General features: G+C 37.7%; 1 protein-coding gene across 2 annotated transcripts; it reads left to right on the forward strand.

Moving 5' to 3' along the window:
- LOC129724781 (mucin-2-like) lies at positions 1-27813 on the forward strand. Of its 2 annotated transcripts, XM_055679943.1 has the most exons (4): positions 1-418; positions 25807-26864; positions 26923-27421; positions 27505-27813. In XM_055679943.1, the coding sequence occupies exons 1-3, from the start codon at positions 416-418 to the stop codon at positions 27377-27379; spliced, it is 1518 nt and encodes a 505-aa protein (XP_055535918.1). In that variant the 5' UTR covers positions 1-415; the 3' UTR covers positions 27380-27421; positions 27505-27813. The 2 variants fall into 2 exon arrangements, with proteins under 2 accessions (XP_055535918.1, XP_055535916.1); XM_055679941.1 differs by having other exon boundaries at positions 2-418; positions 26923-27813.

Raw genomic sequence — 27813 nt, forward strand, 5'->3', positions numbered from 1 at the left:
GCCTGCTAACCTACCAAGCCCTGTTCGGTGTGTAGCAGAGAAGTCGTGGTATAAAAACCGTATAGCAAGATAAACCGTCTTGTAGTTCTCATCTGAATTTTCACCACGCTACCGTCATCACTGCCATTGTTGGAAATTTGGGGGACATCCAATATTAACGTGTATTATTTTGCCCTTAGGAAGTGTCGAATTAATCATATTGTTAAGTTCGCGAGACCCGCCCCGATTATTAGTGAAGTGGATCGGAAAGTGACCTCCACAAGAACGTGGGAAAAACTGGACAGATTGGAAACATAAACTTTAAAGTGTATTCATTTAAGATCGCGTGTTTGCGGAACTCGCAAGTGCAGCAGTATCAATCGTCACTGATTACCTCACAAGGATATTCGAAAGCCTACAGTGCATCGACTATAAAATGGTGAGTGTCAACGGTAGTGCTGACCCGTCAGCACAATAAATGCTATAGGTCACCTTACAGGACCTTGCAAGGACTTTTCCTAGCCGCGCAGTAGCAATGTAGTGTTTTTGTGGTGGAACAAATCCAAGCGCGCGCGTTGCGTTGAAGCCTGCTTTATTGATCATAACTGCCGGTCTCTTACTCGCGGTCAAGCTGATCATAGCTCATCATAGCGGCTTTAATGGCTCATCAATATAGTTGATGCAGGTAGCTCTGCACAGTGTTGCTGTGTTTATACGGATACTTATCGCGGTGGAACAATGCGAACATTATCCGCACGTTGTTAGACGTTATTGCATAATCAAAGGAGTCAAGTGTCACATATCGCACGGACCAGTAAAAGCGAAATGTTAGGAGTGTTCTATGTAGAAAATCGCTACGCTAATTGATGGTGTTGATGCACAGTTTGATTCTCACATTCTGATTATGTGAAACAATATATTGTTAAATGAAACGTTTACTACAAGTTCGATTGCACAAAAATGTGAAATGATTTAATGAACCTTTTACAAATAATTTTCAACTTGATTCTAACTAGAGTTGCACCGAATAATAGGGCTGGGAAAAAGTTATTTTTGAAAATACCCGAATATTTGGGTTATAGAATAATGATTTGAACTCGAGCTTGTCTAGCGTAATTCACTTTAATTCAAGAGTAATTTGGTTTTAATTTTTTCTTATTTAATCATTATGTTTTATTGAATATTCGGCCGTCTGTTCGGCCATGATGACATGATGATAAGATGAGAAAAATTAAAAATCAAATTATTCTTGACTTAAAGTGAATTACCATAGACAAACTCAAGTTAAAACCATTATTCTGTAAACTGAAAATTCGGTAATTTCCACAAAAAAAAAACTTTCCCAGCCATATTATTCGGTGCAACGCTAATTCTAACTGTAGTTGTCGTTGCCAAAAACAAAAAATGACTTTCTGATGAATATAAATCGACTAGATATACGACGTGATATATAAGGCACAAAGTTACGAAGGAATATCTTCTCTTAATTAGGTAAACTGTCTTCTATATACCTCTTGTAAATAGTCTAGCAAAACAACTGATGACATGTACGATATGTTCCAATTTGTATTCCGCACGTATTCGCGAGTGGAACCGAACGTGACGAAATTTATTTATTTATGTCTTCAGATGCATTGTTCAAGATTTGACAGGCTAATGCCTAATTGCATGTACCTAACGGTACCTATGTGTATGTATGTCTCAGTTTTAAATGTCATCACGAAATCACGAGAGAAGAAAGAACTTAATATAGAGAACAAACTGTAATATAATGGCAATAACATTTCTGCTCATTTTACTAATTTTACTACTTTTTGTATTTACGATGGGAGGAACATAACTGAATTAAGGGAGTCTCCTCATCATCATTTTTTTGTTCGAGGGCACATCGACACAGAGAAGAAAACTTTTGTAAATTTGGACATGAGAAAAAAAAATCGATAGCAAATTGAAACAAAATGGCGGATTTATTAGCAATCTCACGGTTGCTCGTGGCTAACAACTAAACGGCAAGCACAGTTTTGGCCTTCCTTCTCACCTGTAATCCGCAGCAAACGTATTTCTATATTCGAAAGGGTCTTCCGCATATATTCATGTACTTTTGTCTAAAACTGTTCAAAAATAACTAAAAATATTTATTCATTCAATTATGTTCCTTTTTAGTAAACATTATTTTCTTTTGATAACTGTGGTGGAATTGTTGCGTATTTTAACTATCTTTATGGAATCTTTTTACAAATATCTTACGTAGTTTTGTTATAATCATGCGTAAAAATATAAATATTAAAAAAAATTTAAATATGAGGTTGTTACTAAATCCGCCATTCTTTTTAGCAATCCATTTTTTTTCAATGTTCAAACATACCTTTAGATAAAAAAAAAGATAATTTCTCTGTGTCGCCTTGATCACCTCGGAAATAAATTTTAATGAAAGCTTAAAAAACCGAATCTTTGATTTTCAAAAAACTGAGCAGAAACAGTGAAAAATGTTTTTTAGCCAGAAAGGTATAAATCCGTGTGATATCTTCGCCAATGTTGAAGATAATAATTTTGTCTTCCCAAAAAAATATCTATATAACGCGGATTTTTTTAGGAAAAACATTTTGAAAAAGTTCAAAAAAAATTATCTAAGAAAGCTCATTATGTAAACATATATTTTTTATAAACAGTACAAAACGCTGAACACTGAGGGTTGCCCGAATACAAAGTAACGAGAACAAAAAGTTAAAAGTAACAAACCTATTTTTTGTAGCCAAAATGGTTTGTTGGATTTATGTAATGGTTTAGACTAGTTGAAGATATTATTTTTGTCTTTCCAAATTAAAAACTGTAAGAAAATTTTTTTTTTTCAAAAATAAATTTAAAAATAATTATCAATTGATTATTTAAAAAACTCTGTTTTTATAGACATTTTTTTTCCAAAAAATTTCCTATTGTTAGCTAAACATTGAATGAAACATTTATTATTCGGACTTGGTAGATAAAAAACTAAAAAAGTTATATTATTCTAAAAATGAACATTATATTTTTGAAAAATTTTTACAGTGTGTATTTTTTTGGAAGGACAAAATTATTATCTTCAGCTTCACCGAAGACACTATACCGAATAAATAAACCATAAAGACGCTAGACAGTGCAGGAGATAATTTTGTCTTTTCAAAAAAATTTACGCTTTCTTAGTTTTTACTACTCCACATTCGAACAAGTATCAATACAGAGCTGCAACGAGTATATAAAAAAAATCAAATCTTTTTAACGTGAGCTTATTGAGATATTCAATTTAAAATTATTTTTGTAACTCTTTTTTCAAGGAGAAATTTTATTTTTTACCACTTATATATTTTCTAGAATGACAAAAATAGTATCTACAACTTTGCTGAAAACATCACATAAATCCACCAACCCTTTTGCTCACATAAAAAAAAGTTTTATCAAAAATTGTAAATTTTTTCTCCTTTCTCCATGATCGAACAACAATCAATTTTTAGCTGAACTTTTTCACAATAAAAATAAATTTTTAAAATAGGAGCTTTTTAAAATTATTATTTTCAAAAGAGCTTTTTAGATAAAAATTTTTAGTTTATTTTGAACTTTTTTTCTGAAAAAAAAAATTTTTAACGATAATACTAGATTGGAAACACAAAATTATTATTAGATGTTACACCGATCAAACAAACCGTTCTGGGCTCTAAATCTGTTTTTAAAAAATTATTTATGATTCAAAAAACATACCAATAGCACAACAAGATTACACCTCTGGACTATAGGAACATCTTTGCATAGTTTCAACCAAATCAAAAATGGTCCATTGAAATGGTTGCCCATTTTTTTAATTGATCTTCTTCAGCATAAGCACATAATTCATAGAAATAACCTAACTTTTAGCCAATGCCAAATTATGAAAACCCACTCACACTGTTCAAAATCCAGTTCGGTACGTTACCAGCATCCCTGGCATTAGCATCCGGAAGGCTGAAGGATCTCGCAGGAGAGTAGACCATCGAATGATTTATTATAAATTGGCTCAATCACAACAACTCTACACGTGAAAATCTATGAGCCGCATGTCATCTCAAATCAGCAATTTTTATTGTCAAAAATGATATATTCGACAAGATTTTAGCTTTTTTCAATTTGAATAGAATGCGGAATCGTTCTGTCAAGTAAAGTTCTACTAATGGCTACAAGTAATCCGCAATTCATGATAAAAAAACCAATATTGATTATGCAGATTCAACAGACCGCTCTTGGTCGGTGATGTTTTGAGCGAAAAAATGTCAGCTGCTGCAGTAATCACCCCATCGTGACACCAATTTGCACTTTAATTCGCAAAACTCTCTTGAACCGCAGCATCCAGTTCGGTGGCCGAGATCCGTCGCACTACCTCAGTTGTCGTCCATTCAGCACTGACTCGATGAGTAACTATCGTCCGGGTTGAATTGAATACCAAACCGATCCGCTCCGATCGAGGAAAGAAAAAAACCCAATCACAACAACAAAAGTTTGTCGGCATAAATGTGGCAGGGTACAGGGAAAGTGGTCGGAATTCAACCAGCCAAGCCCTTTTTGGTCTGACCCAAAGGAGACCGTCAAGGTTTCATTATCTCAAGCGCTATCAAACAAATGACCAGCAGAAGTTAAAAACCGCGTGAAACGTGCAGTGCATGCATGCCCTTGCAGTGCGCGTCTGCAGTTGCTCTGTAATTACTATCGTAATTGGGGAAGGGAATGTCTTTTTTAGGTACTCTAGGATTTTTGCATTGATTTTAATGTTTCAATACAACTGAAAATTATTTTTTAAGTATAAAGCGAACATAATCCCCACATGGAATTGTCACACTTGTTTGTGGATGTAGAATAAATTATACCTCCTGGATAAGCGTCAGTTCACAATAAATTCTTATAGGCGATCCATAAATGAACAGCTCCCCGCCAGTGACACTGTAGTTATTTAATTAACGTCACCATGTGAAACAACAGATTTTGTCACGCTAACATGCCAATCGTTCTGTTATGATCTGAACTGTTACAGTCTTAACAAAACTAGTGGGGTAACTTTTTTTTCACAAACTCTGTAGGTTACAGCCATACCAGCTTTGGCTTTAGAATTAATTCAAATACGTGATAAACGAGCCTGCAATGAAAAATACTCCAAAAGCACTATTGATAATTAATTTCTTTTTACATTTTACATTTTACATGGTACATGCGGAATTGTGTGCGGAATTAGCGCAGCATTTGATTATGTTTAAAGCCTAGGTAACGATTGTGACTTTGCTACGACGCGATTCAGGCACTCAGTCGGTTATCTATTCGGATTGAGTTTTCTCTAGGCACAAGGATTTTACAGAATTTTTTTTAAATGTTAAATGTTAAATCACCAACTCACACTTAATACCATAGAAATCATCTTCTCGCGATACCATGCATCTTAGCCTAAAACACTGAAGTCGCTTTTTTTCGCGGCTTGTATGATTTTTATTGTTTTTTTTCGCAGGTTTCGGAATTCACGTATATTTTAGAATTTATGCGATCCACCTGATTTCAAATAAACATATTCACCATTTTCAGACAGAATATTTATTAGCAATATGGGTTGAACTAACAATATGGAGATGATTTCCTTGTGAGACCGCTTAAATTCAAAGTGATGCCAAACCGCTTCTACTTTTTAGGCCGAAAAAAAATTGCAGAAAATCCGGCCTCATCCACTTATTGAATAATCTTGATTGCCTCATCAAAAAAACAGCGTCCGGAGGATCAATATTCTAATGAAGAATCGCATATAAAGTAAACCCCCCTGCCTTGTCGTGAAGTGAAAATCTATTAAAAAGGATTTGGATTGGATTTATTGGATTGGATAATCCTATAGTTTCTTTATGTATGCGGATTAAAGAAGAACTTACCTGCTTCACCTGTTTTACCTTTTTGAATAGAGGTTTAATAATCAACTCGAAGAATCGACGTGGGTTCCAAAATTTATGCAATTTTTTGCGCAGATATCACAAAGGATTTATTTTTTTTCTCAGTTAATTTTTTCAAAATGTCAAATGAAATTTTAAAATCGAATTCCTTGATTTATTTTTTTTTGTTTTGTTCCTGATTTGATTTTGATTCGCAGGTGGAAGATATTTTTTTTAACATTGTTAGAAATGCATTAAATTTTATCTTTAATCTTTTTCGAATATGTGTCCCTTGCGTAGGAAGTGACTTCAGCGTATCCGAGACTTGGATATTTTGGTTATGAATTTGATTTATTTTTTGCTGAAATTGTATTAGTAATGGCACAATAATTGAGACTACATGGCAATTTTTTTTCAAACGTGTTAGTTGTTGGGCTGAGCTGGTTATAAACTTATATGAAACCGAGGCGTCACCAATCATCATTGAGCTTGAGCTTGACGACCGCACATTTCGTAGTTTCTGCTCCGTGATCGATCTGAGCTATTGAAGTTGCACAAGGAACCATGTAAATGGCACCTTGGGATGAGTTTGCCATCTTCAGTGTACAACAATTCAGTAGCTACCGCTTTGTATAGATCGACAACGACACCGGCCACGTTGTCACGATCGTTAGGGTAAGGAAAGATGTTGTAAGGAAGGAAAAGTAACAGTCGTTGTTGTCGGAGACCAAGTTTACCTCTGCATCTCCTCGGCTGCGACGGAAAGGTAGGGTTTGGTCATCAATTTCTACTACCCGAATACCTTCTCTAAAGCAAACGCACTTCAGCAAGTGCGGTTCTTTGAAAAGTATACATCGCTTAGTCCATGGATTAATCGCGATTTTTATCGACCAAACAAAACCTACTCCGGTTTGTATTGTGCTTGAGCAGAACCACCGAGTGAGCAGTCTCCGGCTAAACGGTCACCGTGGGACATGAATAGACATCTTGTTACACCTCGCAAAGTCACTACACTACGAAAACCCTTAGTTGCATAAAACCCACCCGGGCTGAAGACGCGTTTACTGCTTCATTCCTTACTACCGACGCAGAGGCGATGAGCCCGTTGTTCCGCACCGGTAATCTTTTACCTGTCAAATGAATTAACTAAAACACCTACTGAGTACAAAAACTGCCAACGTTTCATGCATTCATAGCCAGAAAAAACACCATTTTTGTATGACCGAAAATTAACAAGCAAAATATTGGAACCACGGTGGGTTCGCAATGGAAATGGAGCCCCAAAAAAGTCACATACAACCCAGTTCAAAAGCATTGGCGCGTCTAAGGTCTGCAAAAAACTTATAAAAATGCAAAAATGCATACCAAACAAAACAGAGCTCTAAGTCTCCTTACTTATGCCAAAACAATCACAATTAAAATCTAGTTGTTATGGTTTATTGTCACGCCGACAAGGTTTCATAATAATTAAATTAAATTGTTAATGTGTATCAACATTTGTCCAAAAGCTAGGAAAATCATAGGACAAGAGCGTCCGATCAGAACTTACTATGGAAGGCTATACAATAGACCACTTAGTGTCAAAACGGTCAGCTGACAACGTTCGATGTATAAAGTATATAACACACTCCAATCTATTTGCTTAACACATGTGCTCTCACAAATGTCATCCCACTGTGCATACGAGACATAAGAATCCTAAAATCGGCATCTCCAAGCTCAAAGTAATCAAAAATCTCTCTCACTCGACCGCTGCCGTTCAAAATTAACGAAAGTAAATGTGTGTGCGTTAACACAGTCTCAATCAACCGCAATTCGATCCCATTTCAAGCCCCACATCGCACCGTATATAAAATATAATCAACACCAACACCTATACCATCTTCTGTGGATGATGTGGAGAAAATGCAATTTTCACACGGTATGTACCTACCAGCTCATGTAAAAACGTAACCTCAAATTGAAAACGTATTTCATGTGTATTTTCTTGACATTAATCAATCTACTAGATGCTGCATAAAATTTCTACACGCAAAAGTTCAAGTCTTGTACAATCATTGTACTTCCCGATTCGCACAAATTTTGCACTAAAATCGCACAATAAATGTGTGAAAAGGATAACGCAGCAGTTGTACTGCGAATACATTGACATAGATCGAAATCAGAATATGTATCATATACCGAAACTTTATTTCTCACATCGAGTGTATTAGTGACTGCTCTTTCTCTCTTGTTTGTAGATTTTCCATGTACGTGCGACGAGACTAGATACGTCACATATAATTTGCAGGTTGCTCTTTCGCTTCTTTTTCGGTTCGGATTGCGACGCGCAAGAGACGTCTCGTCGCTTTACGAAATGAGCGAGACACCCATGCTGTACATACTTGATGCCAGTGTTGTTAGTCTCACTCATGCTGTCGGTGCGTGCTTGCTGCTACTCAGGGGAAAGCATGTGTGCAAAAGACTTGAGAAGCGTAGCATATGCCTCGTTCTCAAGCAGAAAGGAGGAGAAAGGTTTTGCTTCTCGCTCGCTTTGCAATGCTGCTTGATACCAGCTGAAACTGTTTAGGTGTAGTAATTTGGAGCTGACAAATATATTGAAAAAATGCTAGAGCATTAAATGCGTTATGCCCAACACGCAATCATTGTACTGGTTCCAAACCACATCAACAATTGCGCTAAAAACGCACAATTTTGTACTGGTTTCGCACCATCCAACTTTTGCGTGTAACCAGCCGCATTATTATTGACGTCAAGAACGTCCATTTTACGCAAATATTGCATGGAAAACTGTCTACTGTGTATATCACGTGGAAATGTGCTATGAGTTATAACATCGAGTACAACATAGAAACGTCAAATCTAACGTTTTTGCTCTTTTCTGTTTTCTTGGTTGTATTTGCTATAGCTACAAAAATCTCGTCGTTCCTTCTATTTTCGAACGGAAAACTCATCTATAAATTATAAAGAGTTTTTAGTTAGATTACATCATTTTGTTGAATAATAACCAGATCCACTGTATCTACTTAAGGGGAAACGGGACGTGGTCACGATCAACTCGAATTTTGCAATCTAATTTTCTATCTTCTTAATCTTGATTTATGAAGACTACGTACATGAAACTTTGATTAGTTGTTTTCACAACTGTTGCATGCCTGAAGTAGCAATTTGAGTGCTGTTTATTCAGTGGAAGCCGAATTTTTTACGATCAAAATACAGAAGTAAAAAGAACTCTATCCTCAAAATTGTATAGGAAAAGGCCACAATCCCGTTTCACCTTAAGAAGCGCAAGGGCTAAGGCCCAACCGAAACAGTAAAATAATGAAAACAATCCGACCGACATTGACGTTTTTGTATCAGGTTTGACGTTTTCGTATCAGGTTTAACGTTTTCGTATCTTCGATGTTAAAACTGAATCTATTATCATTTTCCTTGTTCTAAAGTTCAAATCCAGAAGCCGCAAGGTCGTTATTAGTTTTGTGTTAAATCGCCAATAGTCATTGCTATGATGTGTGGAAATACTCAGAGAGAAAGATAGGCGGATAGAATCTTGTGGGCCAAACGAACTGTCAAAATCTGAGCCAAACGAATAAGAAAGGTAACAACACATTGAGAGGTATTGCAATCAGGTATAATAAAGCAGTGGTTCTCAACCTGGGGTACGCGTACTTCTTAGGATACATGAAAGCCTTTAGGGGGTACGCGAAAAAAAAGGCAGACAAAGCAATTTTTTTATAATGCTTCATTTGTTGTTCAGTCTTGCTCTTAAAACATAACTGCTGCAATCAGATAAACCATAGTTTGAAACCTGAACTAGACTACCACAACATGATACTTCGCGAGAACATTCCAAGTCAGGGGTACAATTGATTTGAAAAATATCGTCAAGGGGGAAGCGGATAAAATACTACAAGGTATACAGCCCTAGGATTGTATGAAATGGTGACGTGTGACTAAACACTGTAATTAGAAGGATTTTTAGTTACACAGGTTACAGAATCTGCAGACAGCAACAATTCGTTTGTTCTGTTGTTTTTTTTTTTTAAACGCAGCCTCCCCATAAATTTTCTTTTTAGAAATGAACAACGCTCGAAAGAACTTCGATTACACTTACGATATTGTGTAGTGTTTTTTTGTGCAAACAACATTTATTTAACAAGGCACAAGCGTGTCGTAGTTATTGTAGAAGCACCACGAATTTCTCGCAATCCGTCTGAATCAGAATTAACTCTATTTCCTCATAAACCAAATCCAACAATACCTACGTTATCATAATGCATGATTTTGTCTTATTTAACTCTGATCAAATTAAATTTATTACATGAATGTTATTATGGAAATAATTTCGAAGCCGTTACATAGGTTCACTCATAGGGAAACATAAGAAGATATGTTGAACGAAATAATCAACAAGTTCCAGCGAAAAATCATAACAAGCAACAATTGCAAGGAAGTTTAAGTTCGAAATGATTAATTTCTGTTTTTTGTTTGACAATTTTTTTTTTCATTTGCCAACAATTACATTCACTGTGATACGAAGACAGCTAATATACGTGAAAATATTATTTGTTAAGTTGAAAACAAAATTAAATCATATAACAATGTTGAAACGTGAACAAAAATTCAGAATAGATCCCAGTGAATCGACAAAATATTCAAAAGCATTCGCTGGCTCTAAGGCTTCTATAAATTTGTATTTTCAGAAATCTACTATTTCGATCACGATCATTTAGTGAATATCGAAGATAAAATGCAAAAAAAAATCTTATGACCGTTACAAATATTCTCAATTCTTGTTGAGTAATTTTTTTTATAAGGTAACCATATTCATGAGATAAACTTTTAATCACCATAAATGCAGCAGCATTGCAGTTTTTCTACGATTTCACTTAAACAGAAGTCATGTAACACTGCAATCATAGACGACGAGAGACCAGCGGCGCTTTTCTCCACATAATATGTATATTATTCTGTACGGTATTGTTGCTTCTACCTGCATGTTTTCTTGCAAGACATCAGTTTTTATTATGCTCTGACAGCAGGTTTAGAAATTGTTCAAGTAAAATGCTTGTTTCAAAACTTTTCGAAAGATCTTTACCTTCGAGACTTCAAATTAGTCTAAGTTCATGGAAGCAAACTTAAATTGACCTGTTAAGACGAAAAAACTTTGTCCATTTTTTTTTATATTGAAACAGAAAATATCACAGGGAATGGTTGGTGTCCATTCACATCGTCTGTGCTAGGAATGCTCGCGTGTGATAGGTTCATTGTTCGCGTAAATTTTCTTGTAACTTTTTATCAATTTTCACCGTTGAGCAGTGAAATAATAATGATGACTATCATGTTATAAAATTTTTACACGTTTTATCCAGCGTTGCTAAACGAGCGAGAAGCAAAACATATCCACTCCTTTCTGCTCGAGACTGAGATGTGTGCTACGCTTCTCCAGTCGTTCGCACACACACTTTCGAGAAACTCTTTATTATCCATGCATTTGCCAGAGCAGCAGCCAGCATACAGCCGCTCGCAAATTCTCTTTTGCTTTTTTACTCACGCCAAATACGCGAGTACTCGAATAAGAGTACTTGACTAGGAGTGCTTGAAAAAATGTGCCCGAAAACGAAAATGCTTCGTTCACCGACTCACGCATGCGGCTTGTCCATCGCTAAACTGATGCCAAGCAGTTTTGCATCGTGCACCGACGAGCGAAAGTGGGGTGATAAATCTATATAGAATCGCAACGTGTATGATATTCGACCACCTACTCGCAGTGATGCCACAATATCAACTGTATTTCGAATCTCAGAAAATCACCTTGGTGGTATTTCAATCTGTATAAATATCTGCATATGTACTGGACATATCCCTTAGAATAAAAAACACAATTATGCACACGTTTATGCGTAACATATAAATATAATGAAACCTCCAATACGCTCAATAGCATTTGAGTTCTTTTTCGATTTTCAACTATATCGAAAAGTTTGTTTCGCGATCAACGAAAATCAAAAAAAAAAAAAATTTGTATAGTTCTGTACTATTTCCAGAAAATCTGTAATCTGTATATACAGATATCTGTATAAAAAATACGCAAAAATCTGTATAAGTACTGAAAAATCTGTATATGTGGCATCCCTGCCTACCCATCGAAATATTTTTTTCGCCACTCCGCTTTGTCGTACTTTGTCACTCCGTATCGTCATAATGCGTCTTGACGGTTGTGCTCGCGAGAAAGGGAGGTACACGCGAGTGGGAAAGTACGCGAGCGAGAGTGCGTGTCGGCCTATGAGAAAACTCGCAAGCATCAACGCTCGGTAGTGTGAAATGAAAAAAGGAAAAGAGAATGAGAAACAGTACGACAGGAGTATCTCTAGTGTGAGATTTCGGTAGCGGCGAGAACGCCACTTGGAGTATCGCATGCTTTTTGCGAGCGAGTTTAACAACGCTGGTTTTATCTATCCAACAATATATTGGTTATTGTTATCCATCATGTGGTTATGCTGTTATTATCGTTTGAAATCTGACGTAACATTTGCCAGTTTCGTTTCCCATTTTACAGAATGCATCCCAGTATAGAAAACAATGACCTAGTCCCACGTCAAAAGATTGAGAACCGCTGCAATAAAGTATGCGTCCATTTCCATACGTTTTTCTTGTTCTATTGCTGAATAATGAATTAAGAATGCTTCAAAATGGCATTATCACAGTAATTTTCAACCGTAGGTTCACAATCCTTTTGAATGGTGAACAAAATAGAGATTATTTGTGGTGAAAGAGTATAAAATTTAACAACTTCACGGATTTCACGATGCACTGTATTATTCCCCAGGACCTCCATCGTCACCACCGATTACATTGGCCATCACAGGTGCACTCCAAATGTTCAAACCGGAAAAAATTAAAGATAATTGCTGTTCTACAATTCCTGTGAATTTTGGTATCTCTAACCATGACCGTTTTTTTAAAGACCTAAATGAGTTTTCTCGCAAACAAAACGTTAAAGCGACAAGCCCGGCGAGTCGAATGAAAAAGTCAGTCAACATTGTGCTTGATCCGGCACCTCTGACATGCTAAACCCAGTTGCCAAATTGGCGTTTTCTTATTATTTTTATCTCTCTTTCTCTCTCTCTCTCTCTCTCTCTCTCTCTCTCTAATAGAAACATGGGAAACGGTATGTCAAAAGCAGAATCGGTCAAACCAATTTAATTACGAAAAAGTTTGCTTATAAACACCCACTCGAAAACAAATTTTCGCATCGTTAAATATATCATTAAGATGCATTTGACTAGTTGGTCAAAGCCTTGGTGGTACATTTTGATTTGGAACTCGACCTTTTGTTTTATTTACACAGACTTCTCAGCCAACTGTTTTAGTGTGCAGGACAATTGCGGGGCTGGCGCCACGTTCCTGCTGACACTAACAGTTTTTCGCGAGCCGGAACTCGAACCTACGACGACTGGCTTGTTAGGTCAGCATCGTACCTCAAGACTAGCTGGAAGGCTCAAGACCAGCTGGAGCAGACGTACCACGAAAATTTATTTTCGTGGATAAAAAACAGTAAATTCAAATGAGTTTCAGTTACGCGGAATATTCCCGGAGCGGTGGTGCGCTGAAGTGTTTTTGAAGTAGAATACTTCTCTCAGGAAGTTCGGCTACATAGGGATGTGAAATGAAAATCTAAAACCGAAAAAAGTGAAAAATATGTCCAATTTCAAATGCTAATAAATCGGTTAGTATTCGATGGATTTCCTTCGTTCTTGCAGCAATAGATTGGAAAATCTTCTAAAATTCTTCCCAAAATAAGATAATTGTAATTTTATTATTCACACTATTGTACTATTGAAAATAGTCAAGCCTTGTCAAAACGAAAAATTCGACCTCTGATTGGTCGTTATATGCTTGCTTTCCAAGCACGGTCGACAGGATCATATACCTTGCAATTTAAAACATGCTATTTGGCCTATATAAGAGCCTGTTTCAGCCGGAGCCGCTCATAATAGTTCTAGACAGCGACAACAGCAGTCGTCCTTCCTTAGCAGAAGCACTAACCCTGTGGTTGGTCACCACGTCTCAGGAGCAGCGCGGTTTTTCTCAGCGTGTGTCGCCAGACAGCCATTATTCCCCCCGTGTTGAGGCATGAAGATTGCCATCAGGAAATCCAATTTTAGAAATCAAAATGCCTTTTTAAAGGCGAATAAACAAGTCATTGAAAGTTAATAATTTTTGTCAACGCAAGCAAGAATTCTGTGTTGCATCCTAGCAATTCAAATTTGTCGCACCCGTCTAATTTACTGAATGTGAAATAGCATCCACAGTGCATGTTGTCCGTGTATCTTAATTCCCCCAATGTTAGGGCAGCTCAAGGGTTGTAATTAGCAACCGATTTTGAACCGCAAAATGCTTATTTTCAAGGCAAATAAAAAAATAATTGAAGGTTAATAATTAATAATAGCAGACATTCTGTGCGGGATGCAATCAAATTCTGTTGTAGTTGTCTAATTTTTACTTTATCTAGTAAACCCCCCACTGTAGGGGCGAATGGCGCAAAGGCTGGGATCAGCATAACCAACTTTGAATAACAAACTGCCCTGTTAGACCGCATTCACAAAGACAGTTAGTTCGAGTATGCGGAGCTAATATGAAGTCGATTCAATCAATCAGCAGTAACAGAATTTCGTCGTCTCCCACTTGCCAAGTTGCAACATAATGCAACACGCAACAGCGAGCAAACGAAATCGCGCGATGTTACAAACCGCAATAAGATACGGGTTAAAACCGTTGCGTGTGTGAGAGCACCATCGGTGTTTATTCGCTAGATACGAAAATCAAATGCGAATTGTGGAATAATTTGTCTGAAGAACATTAGGAAATGGAACAACTGAACTGATAGGGCGTGGCCTATTACGTAGCACCCTTCGGCTATAAAAGAGTGTTTCTGGGAAAACTAGCTACATTCATTAGTCGGAAGGTGAACTGGATGGACCGTCCACAACGTTGACAGCAGCAGCAGCAGATATCAGCACTCAGCGGTAACAGAATATATCAGCGGGTTGCGCCTGTGGCTGCCTTCAGATTAAACAAATCACTTGCCCTGTGGTTGGTCACCACGTCTCAGGCCTCTGCCTGAGAACGAACGCCAACGCGAGCGATCGGGCGAGATTTTTGCCGTACATCAGCCGGCACTTCCTCTAATGGAAAAGTTGGATCATTTTGTTCAGAAGAATAATACTGTCGGTAATATTACAGAGCTGTGATTGCATTATATCCGATATGGAATTGAACAATTGTTCTTTTGAGGACAAATAAAACACTTAATTTGAAGAGTTAATAGTTTTGGGTACCAGTAGCAGTATGGTAACAGCCTCAGCGGTAGGTGCAGCCGGTACTTCCATGAGGCGGATGTTATAAGGAAGTAAATGGAAGCGGCTTGGCGAAACAGTTCGGGTGTGCTTAGACGCGCGTCATTTTTCGTTGTTGATATTATTCCCCACATGAAACGAAGCGCTTTCGTACAATAGCGGCGGTATTAGCGGTAGATGCAAAAAAAAGAATCCTCAGGAATGCCCTGTTTCACGATTCCGTCACCGAGTTATAGGTATCCTGGGGATTCTTACTCAGGATTCTATGCGTGTTAGTAAGGGTAGCTACGCAAATATTGGAAATGTTCCTGGCTTTCGAAAAATGATTTAAATTTTTTTTTGAATTAGAAACCTAATTCGCTCGGTTTGGTTATAAAGGCGACATGAAAACTTCTCGTCCCTCCACTTTTTTTCGTATAAATTCACGCACTTCTTCTTGTTATAATATTATGTTTACTCCGTCCAAAATATTTAAAATACTAAAAACCCTTGCTCTCAAATAGGCCATGTTTCCGTACACAATTACTTAATATACATTGAATTACATTTTAATATTAAAACCAATGTTCAACATGTGCTAAAAATGTTCAAATAAGCTTATGGTAATTTTTTGTATTGAATTGAATATGTGTCCAAAAACATTGTCTTGCACACGGGAAAAATCAATTCATTGCGCATTGTGAATTGATGATTTAAGGCCCTAGGTCGCGCATAAATATCGACAAATCAAAAACTAGTTTTCATATCTTGCTGTTTATAATGACAGTGCTATGCTATGGTTATGAAAAAATTTAATGCATATTTGCACACCTCTATGTATCGTGATTTGAATTACTCTCCGTAAATGATTAATCTCAATGTTTATATACATGTCGACATTAATCACACACTCGTAGGTTTGGAAGCAAACCGAACCGGAATAATCTAACACTCTTCTATAATGGTACTTACAAGCAAACATACAACCGGTATCAAGTTACCTAGTCGAGAGAGTTCATTCTTGATCGTTGTTGAATTGATTGATGAGTGCTACAGCATGGGAAATCTCATTCATTCATCTGAAGTAGTTATGAGATGTATTCTAAAAGCTCCCCTTAAAAGTTCAATATTTAATAAGCACGTTTCGGTGACGCTGAAAATTCGAACATATACAAAAATGCAAAATTTGTTACCAAAGTGCTAATTTTGAGTGATAGCCATAACATTTCCGCTTATCTCGGTGCTAATCGAGTTGTAGTATATAATATAGTCCAAGTATCATTCTAATCGCACCCAACCGGATTTCCAAGGTCAAGGCAGGCTACAATGCGTTTGTAAACACACATCTTCATGTATGTTTAGTAATTGTAAACTTGCAGCATCTGATGTCAAGGAAAATAGCCGTAACCCATCAATCATTTGCTTTAGGAATTAGCATTCCTCAGTAAATGCACATTACGTGTGCCTATGAATAATGTCTCCGATCGTGTCGTAGTTGTGAACTATGCGGTCGTTTAAGGGTAAAAGTGACCTGCAGGCTTTTTTTTCACTTTTTTGAAAATTTTTTAACGCCGGATATAATCTAAAATTGATGTTCTTGAGCAGACCTAACAAAGGCCTTCTCATCTTTATTTTTTATATCAGTGAAGGTAGGGAAACGAGTCGCCTATCGAAATTCCACTGGTGGGCAAATATTCAAAATCTAGCCTTGGTTCTCGAACCACCCGGATCAACGTTATTTATTCGACGAATATCCAAATTCGAAGCAGTCACCCTTGAATCACAGAATTAATAGAACTGTCAATCCTCACTGGATTCACCTTTTCAAATTCAACAAACGTTTAGTTCACGTCAGATTGAAACGAATTAAAATGAATTTGGCGTTGAGGTTGTTTCACTTGAAAATAATAGTAATTGTTTATAGACTTATCATGTTATTAATTAGAGAAGAAATAAAGAAATAAGAGCTAAACTATCTCACTAACCAAAAACGTTACTTGTGTAAAGTTAGCATCCTATCTATTAACTATCTGAAACCGGTTATCAATCTTTCTTACTGTTTTGGTGCAGTTGAGAAAGAAACAAACCAAATTCGAGCCATCCGAGAAGGCGTTAAATCATTCCGTAAACCGGTCGCTCAAAGATGTCCAATTTGCGAAAGTCGATTCCGGGCTGATTTGTATCAAAACTTCGATACCGATATGTTTGGGCGACTTCGTCAGCGATTCCGTTGATCCTTTCGCGTACGACTCAAGGTCGTGCTTTGAATTGTGAAGAGGGTAGCTAACACTGGAGGTTATCGTGGATGGTGAAAGACTGTCAAAGTTCAACGTGATGCACAGTGTTACGAAAGTGCTAAAATGTGAGTTTCTTTTATTTTCGTATGGAGAGTGCGATGTTTTCCGCACACCGTTGGGAAATATTTAGTTAATAATTCGTTACCGAATGAGATTCATATTTGGTAGCATGTTGTGATAAGACGGAAGGGACTTAAAATACAATTAGGCTAAAACAGCTTACTCACATTTCCAAAACCGCGTTTGGTTTTGAAAGGCGTTAATGTTATGAGCGAAATTTACATTTTTACTATCCGACATTTCGATTCTTTTTAATCGAAGATTGAGCATGAGAGATCAGCCCAAACTTTACACCGAACCGAATCAGGGTTATCCAAATTTCCCTTTTAATAATTTATAACTCTCATGATTACCATGACGAAATTCAAATCTGCACAAAATTTAACCCAAACTGGTATCGCACAATACTCCGATCGGCTTCGTGTCGTCGTCGCATGTCGCTGCTATCAACTTGTATAACAAATCTTCCGTCAGTAGTGTCGGCTTTTCCGCTGTTGACAGTGAACTTGAAATATTCTTGCTCTCCTCATTCGTCTACTAATTCGTTTACACAACTCGTGTAAAACCGGCCACCGAGAAGTGAGTTTGCGTGCGAATTCGGTCATCTTTCTGTCGGGCGAGCGAGCGATAGATTGTAACGATAAGTGTGCGTGATACCCGTGCTTGCGTGTAGAGAAGACGCTACTGCGTTGAGAAAGGGTTCGTCGCTAATGGATTTTTTCAGCATTTCGTTCTCCTGATCATATGCGATTACAACGAGGAGGCTACTATAATTACATGGTCAGGTCGGCTACCACCCCAAGGGCTTTTCAACCACGCACTGGATTTAGAGAATAGCGTTAATGAATATCTTGTATTGGATTGCGATTAAGTAAATACATATACAACTTCCTTTTGACGGAACCTTGTGTACGTTGCAGTATGCACAAGTTAATTGTAGAGCGGAAAATGTGAATAATTTGTCTAGCAAGCGGCTTCGGTAGGTCGTATGTGTTTTCGACTGGTTAAGTTTAGTTTACATTTTTAAGTTCAACTTCTAATTACATAATTATCGGCTAGATTCTAGAGCTTCCCAAAATTTTAGGAACGTCGGAAGTGTAGTGAACAGAGTATCCTCAAAACAGCCATAACAAAGAAAAAAACTACACAAAATTTCTGTACTTGAAAAATATTAATCAAAAAAATTTAACTCTGGAAACACAATCATATTTGGATGTACCTAAGGTTAACACAAGTTTTGCCTTAGAACTCAAACTGGAAAAAATAAGAAAGATTATAGATTTTTAACCATTTGTGTGGATTTTAGTGTTTTTAGTGAGCTAGTGAGTGCGTCAAAAAACCGCAGAGTAATTGCTCAGCCGTGTTCGTCGCTTTCACTTGCGAGAAAACTTTATTTAAGGCCTTTGAAGACTTCACGCATTTCCGAGCTGGATATAAGGGCACAAAAAATTACAGGAACAGTAAAAAAAGTATATTTTTTATTTCCTGTTAAGTTTGGTTCCCCCAGCCAAGTCGGAAGTGCGTAATGTCTCGAGCAGAATAAGTGGGAGCGTTGTCTTGGTGAAAGAGCATTTTTTTCGCCTCATGCAACTGTTTCACCTTGATTGCAAAGTCTAATCGATCCAATAATGTATAAACAAATTGTTTATGGTATTTTATTTGTGGTCCCCGTGGCTCTGTGGTTAGCGATGTCGGTCGGCTAGCTCTCCTACACGGTTGTGATATCGGGTTCGATTCCCGATCGAGTCGAGAATCTTTTCGCGCTGGAAATTTTCTCGACTCAGCACTGGGGCACGGTGTATCGTTGTACTTATCCTACACATGCAAAATGTGCCAAAAAACAATATCGATAACGAATTCTCTCAACTAATCTAGTTGATCGAGACCGCTATCAGCCCCAAGGCTGAGCGTGCGATATTGTTTTTTATGGTATTTTTTAATGTTATTTCGGGCGAATCTCAAAAAAAAATGGATAACTTATAACCGGATTGCTGCGATGTTAGGCGCTTCAGACGAGTCTCACCAGGAAAAAATCACTTGGCCTTACGAGGTAGTAACGTGTCGTGAAATTTTGATAGCTTTCTATTTAAGGTTGATACATTTGGGCGACGCCAAATATTTTTCAATTTGTCAGGTCAAAGACTTGTACATACAGTACATTGTTACGGAAGCCCTACACGCTCGTCTTCAGCTACATAAAAACTCATTCCATTTCTTCATCCATGCTTCTGTCTTATCCTTTACATCAATTATCATTTATTTCATCTTCTGCTTGACGTTTTCCATATCAGGGTATGTCGTTTATCGGCACGGCAGATCATGCAGCGCTCCAAGTACAACACTGTCGAAACTGTCCCCATGAACAGCGGTGTTAGTCGTAACAATATTTTAACCATGTAATTTCGAAACTTACATTTATGGAAGTAACATATGCTAATTTGCTAAAAATTGACACTTCGACGTAACTCTGCACTTTGATTCGCTTCATAGCATACGTACGTAACAAAATAATCTGCAGAGTCCCAGACGTTACCCACTGTGTCAGTAATTTGTTAGTGCGAAACTACGACAGAAGCAAATGTGTGTGCCTTTCTTAGCGGCAGCCGGTGGGCAAAGCTGGCCATCCTTTTGCGGGAAGCGCTCGTTAAAACTGATTGATGTTCCGATTAATTTCGTTAGCACCGGCGAACATACAAGAGAATTCACCTTTTTGAGTAAACACATCACGCACCAAAATCCAGCGTGGGTCCGGCTGCGATCAGAACGGTGATTCTCACGGTGATGAACGCAGCGTTCTGCTGATAGTGAAGCTCTGTGTTGTGATAAATTTATTCTTTTCAGTTTTGTATGTTTTATGAGTCGCGGAGAACATCTCGAAAAATCTAGTAGAATTTTTGCATATTATGATAATTAGGACTATAACTAGAAATCAAATTAGGCACACGGATATGCTCAAGTAAGCCAGTTCTAGACAGAATGCCGTAAGCAATTAGAGATGTGGTTCTTCATCTATTCACATGTTTTGTTTGCTTCAGATATTTCAAAGAGTAACCAAGATTCATTTATTTGAGATAATTTCAGTATTCAAAATGAAAATGAAAACGAAAGACTGATACACAGTATCACGTAACGCTTTGCAACTGATAGTGCTTCACTGATAACTATATTCCCAAAGCGAGCATCTACATGACATGTACAGACAAAAAGCGTTTTTTTATACATTGTAACGAAAGATTTATTTTTCAAAAATTCGAAAACAGCCCTGTGGTGTGCTCCATGTCGAAGGTTGGCTACCTCGAATTGAGTGCAATTCACAAAAAAAAGAAATCTTTTTGTCTGGGGTTGCTCCGTAGCGCTCATGAATGTGGTTAATTTACTAGCCTGTCAGGAAAATTATGGAGATCGCAAATGCCGGGGGGTATTCCACAATTGGAGTGTCCCTACAGTTGCAGCCGAGGATGGTGAGTATAAGCATTTATGGATGGAGCACGCATGGGGTTTAAGAGTATGAGTTTCTACTTTCCAGTCTGGCTCGAATAAATACATAAAACAGGTGACGCAGTAGCTGTAAAATAATCGGAAACAAAAAGCAAAACCTTTGTCAAAGTCACGTAATTTAGCAATCAACGTTTATTCCAACAGCTTAACTGATAGGTTTGTCAAAAGTTGCTTCACGTGCTCGGAAGAAATAAGAATGATGTCAAATTTTATAATTGTTCAATCAATCACAGAATCCAAAAACAAACTAAATTATCAAATATAAACATCACAGTCAGGTACAGGATTTCAGGTCGGAAAAGGTTTTACATAAGATATATTTTTATAACATAGGATTAAACTAAAACTCTATGCGCAAAAACTGTTTTATTTAAGATACGTGTCAAATATCATCGACACATTGTTAGTCGAATGGGAAAAAAAATCGATCATTCAACGCCATTCTGATATTTGTTTTTTTTTTTTTTTTTTTTTTTTAATTTGATTCCGAGAATATTGTCTTGCTGCCACAAATAAATTTTTCTTCTTATTTTGTTGTTTCACTTTAGTTTGCTTCAATTCGAACACAAACTAAAATAAAAAACTGATCAACATGTAACACAAATATATTTTTTTCAAGTGAGTTAGGACCAGTCAATAGCAAAGCAAAGCAAAACTTTAGTGCTACATTCCGATTCGGAACTCGACCTTCTGTTTTTATTTATACACAGACTTCGCAACCAACTGTTTAGTATACAGGGACATTGCGGGGCTAGCGCTACGATCCTACTGACACTTACAGTCTTTCCCGAGCCAATACTCGAACTCACGACGAACTCACGACGGCCAGCGTCGTACCTCGAGACCGTCTGGGAGTCAGTCAATACCTGATTAATAATTTAGAATCAAAACTGGAAGAGAAAGTGTGTGCATACTGTATTATCCAATAAAATTGGAAATTATTATGTTAAAGAATAATGAGAGTTTATCTGCTCAGTAGGCATACAAACAAATCTCAAAAGTCAACCCTAACCTGCAAAAACACACTTACTGGTCTTGTCAAATGATAATATCCAAGGGCAGCGGAAATGGTCCTTTTGTTTTAACCCTCTCGCGCTCATGGTGACTCTAGAGCACCAAGAATTATAATCATCATATCTTGACATAAAATAGTTTGTTGTGCTTACGATTGTCCCATAAACTTTTATATGCTGCCTCAGAGCATCACATTTTCTTCAAAATACTACAGTTGACAGTAGTTTTAGTGAGTCTACAGAGTGTTCAGCTTGAATTTTCTCGTGAAGCTATAAATTTTAATAATAAACCTTGTGAGCGAGAGAGGGTTAAATTTACGAAATATACTACATTACAATGTTGTCTAGATGTGCAAACCCCCAGAACACAAATGCATGTTGAGATGGGAGACGTGCAATAATGAGCGGCTCGAATGATCACACTACCCATTAGGACTGTTGTTCACATTACCACATTTCTCAGCGGCAGTTCACGAGCTGCGTTTACTCTCTAGTCACTGACAAACAGCCGGCCGACAAGGGGGCGAAATTAGCCGACCGCGACGCGATAACTGTCCGGTTACCAAGCGCAAGCACCCGTGTGGTGGCCAGGCCTGGATTTGAGGGGGGGGCAAAGGGGCAGATGCCCCGGGCCTCCCGATTCAATGGGCCCCCCAAGTCCTGAGGCGACCTTTTTTTTTTTGCTCGTCACCTTCCAGAACGATACCTCGAAATATTTTAAGGAAAGAAGGCCTCACAAACAAATTTGCCCCGGGCCCCCCGCCGTCTGAATCCGGCCCTGGTGGTGGCTATTCGACATAAATCTGTGAATGATTAAAATGCCGTTCTTTTTCTACGTTTGGTAGGTATGTTTAATACAGAGCAAAGTAAAACTTGTCTTAAGCGACTTGGTATATCAGGAAGTCTAACCTTGAAATACCTTTTGGTATACATCAAACATTCAAATGCAAATTTCACATAATCAATAATAAATCTAAATCTTATCAATTCTAATACAGACATACAGAATACAACTCACATACAGAAACTTTCAAAAATGGTTTCGAATTACAACCTGTTTTTATTTGCAGTTTCCGTCATGCTGCTTTGGGCAGCTAGCAGGTATAGCAAACGTAATTTGCCAGTATGCAAATGTATGTTTTTTTTTTCCTCTATTGTAATGTGTTCACTGACTACTTCAGAGTGTGCATCCTCCCAATAGAAAAAATAAGCGAAAGGTTGCGATTTATCTTCGCATCGCTGACCACATGACAATCTCTAATGGCTACAGCTATTACACGATAACGCTTGCTAGCGATCGCAGCAAGCAGTGATTGAAACAAAAACTCGATTTACCGGACATTTATTAACTACCCCTTAATTAAAGGGTTCATTACGCATCGGTAAGCTATGTCATAGCTGTCTGACCCAGGGATGCCAATATTATTAGCATTTTGAAAGGTCACGGCTGAGTGAGAAATGTCTATCGAAGGTAGTCGGGAAAATTTTGTGTATAGAAGAATTGTGAAGATATATTCGTGTAGTACACCTCAATTTCTAAATTTGTTCTAAGCTCACGCCACCAACCTGAAACTTAGTCTAAGAATTTCTCTTGAATCTACAGTTTAGAGATGGAAGTACAGACTCAGGCTACTACATTCAACATCAACTGGCAACACTTTTTTTACCGATTGTGGCCAAGCTTTCATCATATTCACACAGTAAATAGCGGTGGAGTGCGTTCAAGTGCAGTTGGGAAGTGTGAAATAGATTCCTCCCTCACTTAACCGGTAATCATCATTGAATCTCCGAATGACCTTGACAACGATTAGCTTTAATTACAATATCGTCGCGTTGTAGAATATATTACATGCATTATTTGCAAGTTCCCGAGCATAAATTTTGATCGTTCTATGCGCTTTTACAGCAAAAGCTAGGGCGCAATGTTAGAAGAGGTAATGTCGTGATGATGTTTTCAGGGGATTTTGTTTTTGGGGTAATGGTGATGTCAGCATTTGTATTCTTACTCGTACTCTTATGACCTGCGTCAGTTAGGTCATCATTCAAAAAATTTGGAAGTTCATTCTCAACGTTATAGGTGGTAGAATAACTTTGTCACCACGTTATATTTCTATTTATTCAACATGATAAAAATATCAAGTTCTCTTGATATTATATTAAAAATCTAAATGTTATAAATTTTGTTATTCTTGTAAAATCCCAGAATAGAAATTTACCATCATTCTTTCAAAGACTAGTTAAAAAACATGAGGTTAAAAAAATTACAACTAAATATACATACATTTAAAAACAGTGCACTTCTTTACATGGGAATACTAAAGAGTTAGATCGCATTTTCAAAGTTTTTTGACAACTTTTATCGCAGAAAGTGTATGCGGAAAAATATTAATAAAATATAGCTCTTTTTTTCTAAAATCTCACTTTTTTTGTTCTGAAGAACAACCATTTCTGTGAATGTTAGTGCTCCTAGTTTGGTTAGAAGTGCATCATAAAGTCGCGGAGTAATTGCTCACCTGGTTCGGCGCTTGTACGTTTACTTACAGGAGAACTTCGTTCAAGTATTTGAAGACTTTACGCTCTTCCAATCCACGTAAACGGTGAAAAAGCTACAATCTTACATTTGTTTAAGTTTGAGCTCTAAGGGAACTGTTGAGACCTGGTCGATAAAAACGAAAAAAAAGCTCCTACCTAAGTCGAAAGTGTGTCGTTGTTTACAGTTTGTTGTTTACAGACTTAAATGTAATTTTCCCGTTATGTTATGTTTTTTCATTAATAATTATTTATATTTTGAATGTGTTCTATTGAAAAATTTTATATTTAGTTTTACCTCAAGATCGAGGGGAGCTGCGTATCCGCAGTGTTACGGCGTTCGGCCATTCTCAAGCTCTCCTCCTTCCCACACTTACCTTTTTTTAATGCCGAAATTTTACTTGATGACTTCCTGTTGTCAAAATAAGTACCTCCTATGATAAAACCAGACATATAATTGAATTCTCTCCAGGACATTACAATTGGCGATACTTGGCACGAGGAAGGAGTCTCGCTTCTCGGTAAAGTAGAAAAGTAAATGTAAATGCAAAGGTAAAAACATACACATATACACGGATGAATAAAAAGCACGTCACATACCCTCAGTGGTGGTTTCCCTAATAATTTCACTTTAAAACTATTAAGTGAGTGAGGATAATACGTCTCTTTTCACTAGGTTCAAGGAGTCGCAATCATAAGACGTGCTAATAGCAGAAGAAGGTCACACAATCACACAATAGATTAAGTTTATATTTAAGAGGACAACTTCGTGACTGTTAATTGTTTGTATTGTTGTTTTTGAATTTATTGTATTTTAATCTTAAGTGTGGATAACGGGCTTATAGCCTATATTTTCCTGGACAATAAATAAATAAATGAATAAATCTTTTGCCAACTTCGTAGAGTGTCGACGAGTAGTCGGTAATATGGCTTATGTCGTATGAAAAGCATGTTTCTTTTACAATAAATGAACCGCTCTGAAAGAAAAAATTTACTAAGCGACAGATATTGCCAAAAGTTGACAGTCGAAGGTCTAGATGAAACTGTGACTTCCTGTTTTTACTAGACTACGCTGCTAGTATTTGCCAGAATTTTCAAATCAATATAAAGCTCTCGCGACACAATTATGTTATTTATTTAGTTTTTTTCCTACTCAAGTAAGAAATTAAAAGAATATTTTTCTTTCCAGAGTTTCTTCCTCCTGGTGGTTACGACTCTGCTGGCAGCATGTCGAGCGGACATTCCATTGTTGGAATTTGGGTTGGACAGTAATGGACAAAACGCACCTAATTATTTAAAACAAAGTGAACCGCAAAACGTGTTTGATGGATACTCGAGAAATAAACCAATCGTTCCGTTTCCATCGCCATCTGAGCGATGCGTTGGGGGACCAGATGTATGTGGTTATAAATATGATAAGCCTGCATGCCCTTGGGAACCAGCACAAACCGTAGAGGTAACACGATATTCCACACAAGTACAGCAGATAACGCAAACCGTCTCATTCTGTGGAGCAACGAATTCCTACCTGCCTCCAGAAACAACAGCTACAGCCTATTTGCCTCCAAATACCGTTACCATTACTTCACGGGGAATACCGATCACATCGTATCGTACAATAACACCAACGACAACTATTGTCTCCAGTCAAACTCCATTCATTACAATTACTCGCTCCATCACTCCAACCTACACGAGTCTTATCACTGCCAACAGTGTTTCTATTACCAGAACAATCACCCCAACATCAACGTTCCTAAGTTACGAGCCGTCCGTTTCCATAACAAGAACCATCACACCTACCTTTACCAATCTGATATATGCTGATTCCGAGACGATAACTCGAACCGTCACTCCGACCTCAACCAATGTCTACTATGAACCCTCCGTAACCGTTAATCGTACGGTGACTCCAACCTACACCAATGTGTTCTACGCCGCTTCGGAAACTGTCAACAGAACGTTTGTCCCAACCAGTACAAACGTTTTTTACGAGAGAGCTCTAACAGTGAACCGAACAGTAACTCCGACCTCTACGAATCTTTTCTACGCCTCTTCCGTTTATGTCAACCGTACCGTAACGCCAACTTCGACACGACTCACCTATCTGGATTCGGTCACTGTCAACAGAACAGTAACACCAACTTTCACTTATGTGCACACGTGGTCTTCTACCAATACTCAAACCAGAACGATTACGCCCACATATGTTGTGCAAAAAACGGCTGAGGAACGAACCGTTACAAGGTAAGTTTGTAATACGATTTTAATCCCCATTTTTCTAACCGGATTCTTCGTCTTTCAGGACCATCACCCCAACATATGTCGTTCAGACTTCTGTCCCGACGACCACCGTCACTCGCACCCTAACACCCACCTACGTTATCACTACTACAGCTGCATCCACCAACACCCTCTATCGAACATTCACACCGCAGGCAACAAGAACCACTACCGTAACGGCTCCGGTGCAGACTATAACCTTGCGCGACAGCAGGACTGTAACTGTAACGCCAACTCGCACCATTATTCCGACCGTTTACTCCACCGTCACGAAGCAGGCGGTCTGCACACCGGCTAACACCTATCTACCGGATATAGGTGCGTCCGTTTCGATTCGCACGCAAACCGTCACCCAGAGACTCACGGAAACGGTCATCTCATGCACTCCAACAAATGCTTATCTGCCAGCAACAGCGGGATACTACAAACGGTCGCCTCTTTCTTCCAATATTCTCCCGCCGGAATATAATCTCGTCTAAGCTGGAACGTGACCACGGCTGCAAGACCTGTAATTATTTGGGGTGAGAACCCATGAATTTACCGAAAACTAAAACTTTGACCGAAAGTTGGTGACCATCCAGTTGATAATGAATTTCTTTTTAAGGTTTTCAAATGTACACAAAATACTCAACATTTTGCCGTTTATACAAAGTTTAACGCTGTGTTAGCATTAAATCGTAATAGATACGATAGTCGTTGTAGAGTAAGTAATTAGGAATCGCAGAGAAGAATTTACTTGCCCACACAATAGAAAACGTATAAAAAAACTTCAGCAGCAAATTGATGATCGATACCAGAGCGTACGTAGTTTTTAGTTTCAAGATGTTTATCATGTGAAAATTCTCCTTTCATGTAACAGACGTGTTCAAATACCGGAATTCGAAAAAGAATTCAAAGTTGTGTATAATTGCAA

Source organism: Wyeomyia smithii, chromosome 2 (assembly GCF_029784165.1).
Source record: "Wyeomyia smithii strain HCP4-BCI-WySm-NY-G18 chromosome 2, ASM2978416v1, whole genome shotgun sequence".
Classification (NCBI taxonomy): domain Eukaryota; kingdom Metazoa; phylum Arthropoda; class Insecta; order Diptera; family Culicidae; genus Wyeomyia; species Wyeomyia smithii.

Bases quoted from the DNA above. Each gene is read 5' to 3' on its own strand.
- LOC129724781 (XM_055679943.1), top strand. The intron at 26,865-26,922 runs GTAAGTTTGTAA...TTCGTCTTTCAG, and splicing joins GAGGAACGAACCGTTACAAG to GACCATCACCCCAACATATG.